The sequence below is a fragment of the Megalobrama amblycephala genome, linkage group LG16 (assembly GCF_018812025.1).
Source record: "Megalobrama amblycephala isolate DHTTF-2021 linkage group LG16, ASM1881202v1, whole genome shotgun sequence".
Classification (NCBI taxonomy): domain Eukaryota; kingdom Metazoa; phylum Chordata; class Actinopteri; order Cypriniformes; family Xenocyprididae; genus Megalobrama; species Megalobrama amblycephala.
The window spans coordinates 23,395,346-23,404,784 of NC_063059.1; the positions used below are offsets into that span (position 1 = coordinate 23,395,346).

At 40.9% G+C, this 9,439-nt stretch overlaps 1 protein-coding gene across 1 annotated transcript in view; it reads right to left on the minus strand.

Moving 5' to 3' along the window:
• kmt2a (lysine (K)-specific methyltransferase 2A) overlaps positions 1-9,385 on the minus strand; it is a 34,685-nt gene extending 25,300 nt beyond the window's left edge. The window contains exon 1 of the mRNA XM_048162096.1: positions 8,872-9,385. Within this exon, the coding sequence (XP_048018053.1) occupies positions 8,872-9,117 (246 nt within the window). The 5' untranslated portion in view covers positions 9,118-9,385. The remainder of the gene's footprint in view (positions 1-8,871) is intronic.
• Positions 9,386-9,439: the final 54 nt, after the last annotated feature.

The following is a 9,439-nucleotide window of genomic DNA, read 5'->3' on the forward strand; positions in this document are numbered from 1 at the left end:
GAACAAAGGTCTTACAGGTTTGGAATGACATGTGGGTGAGTACAGTACTTAATGACAGAAATTTTATTTTTGGGTGAACTAACCCTTTAACATGACCCTCATAATAAAACTGCAATAATGCATTAAATGACCCTGTCATCACTAAAAGATCAAGTTCAGTAACTCTAATGAATTAAGAGACTGAATCATCTGAATCCAGTGCAAACAGTTTTCGTGAGATTTGGTTGTAACCTAAATGAAAATCAATTTTCAGCCTGGCATCTACTTGCCGGACTGTCCAAAAGAACAGACTTTTAATCGCTCAAAAGTAGGCAAACCAACGTCTGTGTTCTTCCGACAATTTGAGGAAGTAAACACATCTGTGATAGGGCTGGGACAATAAATCGATGCATTGCTTGATTCTGAGATTTTCCGAATGCGTCGCGATTCTCTCTCAAATCGATTCTGAGATTAGTTTTTAACAGCAGATTCCAATCAGGTATCCTTAGGAGATGCTGTCGCTAGGCTGTATGACATCAATGCTGATCTCACTGTTAGGACATCTGTTGCAATGACTGTATCGCCTGACAACTGCTCCACCTCTGTCAATCAAACAGGCTAAGCTTTGCAGACGTCCTATGATAGGATTTTATAAAGCTTCAGGCTTTTATGATAGCCCTGTGCTTATCTCACACCTGACATGAGGGATACAGGGAGGAATGCTGATTACATGGCCCATTTGGGCTCTTGCCTTCCTGATCTAATTCTGTCACAACATTTTAGGTAAGCCATAATTCCAATTCCATTTTCGAGTCAACTTAAACGCTCCATATCCCTTTAAGTCAGCCACATTTCCCACATTTATCAGATTTTTCAACAGGCTTACAGTGCAGATGATTACTGTAATTACTGTCTGCTCTGCAGCTGGGCACACTGTGTTTATGTTGTGATAAAAATGTCTCAGTCATTGAAGTGTCCTTGGTGTGAATTAAGTTGTACTCACAAGGACACACACTGAGAGAAAACGTACTCAATTGTCTGTATGTGTAGAGGCGAGTTCCACGGAGCATTTAAAAGGATTTTTTTGGCCTAACTGAAACTGGGAGCACATCAAAAGGAATTCCCTGTAACTGTGACTTCTGAAATAGAGACAAAAAGTGACATTTTTAAAATCAAATAATCAAGTAGTCAACCAGACAGTCCTGTATTTGACAAAGGAATTTAAATCAGGTCCGCTTTTGCATTCAAAAACAGCTATATAGAGAGGAATTCAATGGGAAAGAGCAGTGTTTACTAGACACATTTTAAACATGCTGTTTCAACACTCATAGCATAACGCTCATATAAAAATGTGGCAATGGCGAAAAGACATCTATCTGCATGTGTATGGCTGTAGCACTGGTGGTCTTAAGGGGATGAATTTACAAACACAAAAGAGAAAAAACATTTATAAACTAAATTTATAAATGTATTTCAACCAATCAGAAAAGAGTAAGCAAGTGATTTTAATACCCCAATGCTGACAAGCCAACGGCAATTGCAATTGTGCTGTTTTTTTTCTTCTTTTTTTCATGAAGCTATGCCCTTACATTTCATACATGTGTATGGAACGCTAAATTAGTTAATGATGATAACAAGAGTGAAGAATGTAATTTTTTCCACCAACTGGAAAAAAAGCACTGGACAATCCATTTAATCAATGCCACTGATCACTATGGAGTAAAGCATCAGCTTAGTGTTACCCCAGCGATGCATTGCTCGTCGGCTCAGTCTTATAAAGTGCTGCCCCAAGTTAAAATAATTTCAACACCTTGTTTCAATAATGAATGAATCAGCATTTTTGAACATATTAGGTGAATGAAAGGTTTAATGACTCACTTAAAGAGAGTTCCTTGCCGCCACCTACTGGTGTAAATGTAACCTGCATCGACTGACAGCCAGTCTACAATGTGCAAAAACAAGTCACAGTGCTAATACTGGTGAAATAGCAGCAGTCTTGGAAAGCCTCTCATCCAGTCAGATTCACAGATTGGAACTGCTGAGGTGTTGTTTTGGAAAGGCCAAAGCTGATCGGATGGTTCTTGTCACGTGACCTGCAGTGCGCTTGGGCATTCTGAAAAGTTGAGATTTTTCATCTCGCTGCGCCTGGAAAAACGAGCGTGACGCGACCGCGGTGCTTGCCGACACGACATGTGAACGGCCCCTTATACATAATAGCATAATAACAATAGCCCAACAAGCTTAGTGTCAGGTTTATGTTCTGTTATGTGGACCCTTATTTTGACATCCTATTCTTTTTCCTTTAGCTCGTTTCTCCACTCTGTTTAATTATGGTTTCATTAGTTACTGATCATGTCCTCATTTGTTTCTATAGTTACGTATTAGTTTCACCTGTGTCTAGTTTAGGTTCCTTTGTTCTACCCTTTTATTTATAGCTCTGTTTGTTTTCTTCGTCAGTTCACATTTATGCATGGTGTGGTTTGCGTTATTCTCCTGCATGTTCATTCAGAGTGTTTGAATTATTAATAAAGCCAGTTTTATTTTTGAATCTCATTCGTCTTTGTGCTTGCTGACCACATTGTAACACTTACTTATACAGCAAAAAAAAAAAAAAGTGATATCGCGATATTGAGCCACTCAAAATCACTGAAATTCCTTCACCGCGAAAGCCCTGTGTCCAACATTTACATATAGTTTGCTACATGTTGCTACAGCTACTACTATTACAGAGAGTAAATGGGTCGTCATTACATTGAACAAGTACTGACATCATTTCACTATGCACTAGGCCCTACTCTCAAAAGATGATTAATGTGTGCAAGTTCCTTAAACAGCCTATTGTGTTGATTTTCAAGCCTTAGGGGGCGTTTCATTTCATATTCTTTATTTATAGCAGCATGTGGGGCTGCAGCTAAACTCCCTTCGGTCCAGTTTATAGAACAGATGCCACCGGAGACTGCACACATACATGTCCAGTCTCACTAACAAATCCCCATTCAGCTCTAATTTCAACATATGTTGACAAATTTCTTATGGGAAGCAGACCAAAATTAAATGAGAGTGCGTTATTAGATGATCAGTGTTAACAGATCATCTTAATTGAGCTTTTTCTTCATATCCAATGGATAAAAGACAAGTAAATGAAAATAAAAATGAAGACCTTATCCAGATAAGGTTGAAATAACACACATAACTCTCCAGAGATCATGTTTACAGTGAAAATTTATTGATAGTGAATTTGTTAGTCTAATATTTTTCCTCCAGCTCTTTTGGATGCAGGCTCTCAGAGCTACTTTGACTTCATTGCAGCTTTACTGTTGAGCCGAAGGTGATAGAGTACTAGAGAGCTGCGAGCAGCGGAGCTCAAAGTCAGTGTGACACCATGAGTAGCTCTCAATGACAGCACGACTCTGCCTCAGGCACTCAAAAGCATGCTTGGGCACACACACACATACACACTGGCGCGCACACACGCATCCTCCTCCACCTTGTGCGCAAGGCACACTGCAAGATGTAAACAACATCCTTAGACATGAGGAAAGGGAGGAGGGACGGAGGGATGCAGGGTGGGAGAAACAGGGTAGAGAGCATCATTCTAACCATAAAGGCATGGAGCGAAGATGCAACATGATGAAAAGGCTCAGTGGCCGACAAGGACACATGAAAAGCTCATCTAAACAACCCACCCACACACTACAAGTTTTTCTGACTATCCGCTTCGACGGAGCTACTCAATCAACACCCACGGCTGAGACGGAGGGGGGAACGGCGATACTGGGCTCGAGAAAGTGACACTCGGCTCAGCCAAGGCGCCCGAGCACCTGCTGCCAGTGCAGGATGGGGGAGGAGAGAAAGTGGTGGCAGAGAGGGTGACACAAAAACACTTGTTTGTTATTCTCTTCTTCTTTTTTTTTTTTCATTAGTGTTCCCTCTTCTTTATTCCCCAAACAGTTTTTCAAAAATGTACAAAATGACTAAAAATAACGAAGGGAGAAAAAAAGAAAAAGAAAAAAAAATTTATTATGGAAAAAAAAATTTAAAATATATTATGAATGTAATGCATTACATAAACTCACACAAAGCTGCGTACAGCACTTCAAGTAAAACATAATATTAAATGACAATAATAATAGTAAAGTGCTACATTTCCAAAATAATTTGACTTTAAAGAAAATAGAATAATAAAGAACTTGGTCTTCATTTTGAACAGCAAATTTGAAGTAAATACCACTAAGCAACAATACAAATAATAGTAATAGAAAAGTGCTATATTTCTAAAAATAGGCTTTAAAGAATAAAGAAGATATTTTAAAGAAAATGTGCATTAAGTAAAAAATAAATACAACAATAAATATAATAAAAATAATAATAATAATAATAATAATAATAATAATAATAATAATAATAATAATAATAATATTATAGAACTGTTATATTTATGTTAAATAACTAATAATATTTTTTTTTTTCAAAATAAAAGTGACAATTACTTTGAAACCAGCTGGTTAAAAGTAATTGTAAAAATGTCTCAGAAAAGTTCCTACAATCATTTGTTTGCAGATGCTGCTTGGTTTGATATTTTAAAAACTTTTTAGGGCTTTTTACTGAATATGTACAGTAGAGGGACAGGATCAAATCAACATCCTCCCTTCTAAAAAGAAGAGATAAAAGCATTTGTTTGTGCCACTTCGGAGTTCCCATAAATAAAAGGTAAGCAAACAAGACTATTTGTTTACATAAACTCATTACATCCTGTTCTGAGCAGATGGTCACAAACCCAGGAAAGTTGCTCAACATGGCATCTACAGTTCGCTTAAGAACTGGGCATAAACTGGCAAGCACACTGCAGCCTGGCAACTCTCCCTCCCCAGAGCGGGACATAATTGCACTACTGTGTGTGTGGCCAACGATACCAAACACACACACACCCCTATAATCACAGTAAGCCAACACATCCACATCAAGACATGTAACTGATTATCATCTCTAAGCCTGGGGATATGTGATAGTAAGGCCTTTCATAAATTCACTGAATCACCATTTTCTAAACAATGTGAAGTTTTGACAACTGCTGAGGCATCAGATTCCCTCAAAAATGCCTGTATAAAAAATAAATGCAATGCATAAAACATTAAATTGGGGTCAGACTGATAGCATTCTCAGCTTACGGCCAAAATGGACAAACCCAGGACAACTCATAGCAAAAGAAACCAGTCTGGACATATGACTAAAAACTAGAACTTTACGTGGTCACATATGAGAAATCATTTAGGTTGTTTCAGAACCCCCAGCAAAAACAACACGAAACTGCTGGGGAACCCCGGTAGTTCGCAGCAACGAATACTTAAGCCTCTCGAAATACTTTCAAAACACAAAAGGCATCAGGAGAAATTTCCCTTTGTGAGATGCAGACCTAATGCTCTGATGTTGCTCATGCACCCACATTCAAAGCACCCAAAACTGAGAGTTTCTGAAACAACATGTACCAACACCTCACACCCACGCTAATGAGGAGCCATGGCTTTAAGATAAAAACAAAGATGTGCCTCCTGCGAGGTGTAATGAGGGACATAAATTTGGAGAGAATTGCTCCATGCGCTCAATGGCTGCTGCTGCTCCCCCCCCAAGAGCAAAAAGCGGGAGGCGAAACCCCCTCTGCCCGCCTACAAAAGCGGAATAAAGCCATGGATGGGACGGCCTGTGTCTAATTCCCTCCCAGCGCTGTCCCAGGGGGAGGAGGGCTTGCTCTTCACCCTTTGATATCCACGTCTGCGCTCTTTCAGCTGCCTGCACTTCTTAAAGGCTGGAATAAAAGCAGACACAAAGCTTCCTGCTATGATCCACACGCTGTCTAGGGGACAGGGCCCTCTCCAGATAAATAGGCCAAACACCTGCTGGACTTCTTCCCTCCGTATAGGCCACGCCATTCATTAGAAAGCAGCGGAGCAAAGCATTCATTTGCTGTATCCATTCAACTGCACTTTTGTATGAGGCCTTGATATTGATCCTCATTCTGCTTCTGTAAGCGGGGCTTTACTCTGGACATTAAAAGGCAAGCCAAATGGCGTCCCTCACAAAGAAACCGATGAATGGAGACTTAAACAGGACACCTCCTGAAAGTAACAGTTGTCTAGCAAACAGCCACGGACTTGTATTTGCACTTTAGATTTAGACGAAAATATGGTTTGGAAGATGAAAGCGAAAGCAAGCTGCAATTTCTGGAGCTGCAAGAAAATCACACAGACGTATTACCTCTATGTAAACATTTTAAGCCGTCCAAATGGGTTAATGAAGTAGTCTAAAAGGCAGCCATCAGAAGTGAAATCCTATTGGGGGCCCTGTGGGCCCGTGCTGTTGGATTTGGGTCTGATGGGAAGGAGGGGCGGCGTGCTTCTGTTTACTGAGCATGCTACTGGCCTTAGGCTGCTCTGTGAGCTCAGCGGGCTGCGATGAACCAGAACAATCCTACCCAGGCACAACATCCCCTCTGAATGAAACTACAATGCTGTGTCCGCAACTCGCATGAGCTGCAAGCTCCGCTGGGATTTTAGCCGTCTGTCTGGCTCGTATACCAAAACGTTTCACAAATGGATTCGTGGTTTAATTGAGCACTCTTCAAAAAGACTCCAAGTGTGTATTAAAGCATACTGAACTGCTACAAATGCACACAATAAAAGCACTGGAAATGTATGGCTTGGTTGCTATTTTTACAATCATTTCTTACGGTCAACATACTTTGACATTCACATACTTGTTTACATCCATAATGAGGTATATTTATGAATGAATCGGGATATTCAATAAGAAAAAACAACAACAATGTTGCCTAAATTGCTATTTGGCAACATTATTCAATAGCCTGCATGGCCTAAGTGACATCACAAAACAAAGAAAGTTGTTTTAGAGGCAGAGCAATCTATTACATTTTTATTAAAACATATAAAAACAACTGTTTTCAACAACACGCATTTTAACAATAAGATCTCGAGGAACTAGGCCTATAAAAAGACAAATAGGTCTATTTTTGATTTAATGATGACAATTATAAACCATTATAAACATTAGTTGACATGGTTCTGAGTGATTTACCATGGCAAACAAACCACAACATATGTACACAAAAAGACTAAAGCAATAATTTTAAATTAATTATGGTCAGTAGACTGTATATATGTGTGTGTGTGTGTGTGTGTGTGTGTGTGCACATACACGCCTGAAGATCTGAAGACATCATGTCTAATAACCACATATCCACCACGCACTTAAATCTGTGCCACGTTTTCAAACGCAAAATTTCCCGTAGGCGAAACTTAAAATCAAGCACGCTATTTGCGTGTTTCTGGTTCGCGCCCGCTCTCATTTCGATCTCCCCGCGTTTCCGATGCGCAGCGCTCTACTACTGAGAAAGGAAGATGGTAGTTTGTCACAGTACACACCCCCACACATAACAGCCTCCGTCAAGAGCTGCCTTTTATTGCAACCGCCGTTTGCACCGCTCAAAACGCTGCATTTGTTGTGTCTTTGACTAAACATATGGTCTTTGTAGCCTCGGCGAGGTTTTGCACAGGAATCGCTTGATTCCTCTTAGAAATGACATTTTTTCCGAATGCGTACTGCTACTACGCAATATCTGAGAGGGGAAAAAAACATGTCCACCTCCCATTTTCCCGTGCATCAGCGGATGCTAACAGGCTAACACGTTAGCCAGCCTCCTCTCGAGGGTGAAGGAGATCAATCAGAAGAGGTTTAAAATTACACACTGCAAACTTTTGCAACAAAATAAACGATTTGAGAATATATGACCCACTCTCCGCTAAATAAACACACCATGTTGTATATTTTATAGCAACACTGTTTACTGCTGCTAGCATCATCCATTTCTTAACACAAGCTAGAGGGCAATGCATAACTGGACAAAATAATATCATAAGTGCAGGGACACAGTAGTTTTAGGAACAGAACATTACATCTTCTGAGCTCAATCTACCCTTTCATGTAGGTCAATACTTTAAAATAAAGTTTAAAGATGGGATAGATGCACTCTGCGTGCTATCGCTAAATGCTCAGACAACAACAACAAACTGGCACCAGGTGTTCAGTCCTGCTAAAATCAGCTCATTTATGTTTATTGAAACACCCTGACCAGCTTAATTCTCTAAAAGAGGAAAATCAGTTATACACCACCAGTTTTGATCTAAGCTGTCTTTTGGCGAAAGATACACGGTGGGCCAACTTGGAAGTCCAATACAGAGTCATCAAAGGTATAATTTTATCTCTTTTTGGGGTAAAATAGTATTTTGAGTAACTGAAAGGTGCTAAATATCTTTAAACTGATCCTTTGTAGGTCGTTAAGCTCTTTTAGACTTCATTTTTGGCAGAAGCTGCGCGTTATTCTGGTTATTTTCTGTTCTTTTTAGCTTAAAAAGTGCTTTCACAGTGTTTTAAGTCAAAAAGCGGTGTCACATGAAACGCACGAGACTCCGGGTTAAATTGAAGTTCAGCCCAGAGCAGCTTACAGTTATCTAGCTTCACATCCCATCCTGTCAAAAATGGCAGTAAACTCTTCAGGGTCGCAAAATATGATGCTCGACCGCCTCAACATAGACTTACAGACTACAGAAGCACAGCAACACCAGTCATTAGTTATGAATAGGTGCGTGTTTTGATGTGGGCTAGCTAGCAGTTTAGCCTGTCAGTGGTCCCATAGTGAGAAAAACAGCACATGGATGGAGACATGTGTCTACTGCGCAGCAAAATAACTAGCACACTCACTCACTCACTCACTCACTCTCCTCACTGAGCAACTTAGAGCTGCTACACAGCCGCGGAGTTATTTGTAATTCCTGCATTGATCATGAATGAGGCTAACGCTTTAGCCAGGGTCCCGCTTACCTCCCCGCTGCTGGAGCCGCTCGACTCCCCCAAAACATCCCGAAATTTCTGCAGGTTGCTGCTGATGGCAGCGGACACTTGCAACGCAGCGTCGAAACCGGGCCCGAGCCCGTTCACGTTCGGATTAGTCCCCGCGCTGTTTAGGAGGGAAGCATTGACTCGAATTCGGCCCGCTTTTCTCCCGGTGCCCGAGCTGCTGCTCCCTCCGGGCCGAGCAGGGAACCGCCACCGACAGCTGTGCGCCATTTTACACTCTGCCTGCCTGCCCTAGGATCAGGAGCTCAGTGTGGGCGTAGCCCCGAACGAGCGATCTCAGAACACGGCCGCTGTAGTCTAGCGGTCAGAATGGATTATCCATGTTTCGGGGTGGTGGTACCGAGGACCCCGACAAGATCCCAGCGCAGACTACGCTCAGTGATGTTTTTACGCAGGTTCGCCGGCGATACTCATGGGAGGAAAAAAACTGTACATCAGGCACAGCAACAATTCTTAGTAAAATTCCGTACACTTTTTTTATATATAGGCCTTTGAGTTTGAAATATAGTCCTTTAGAACGTAATTATATTAA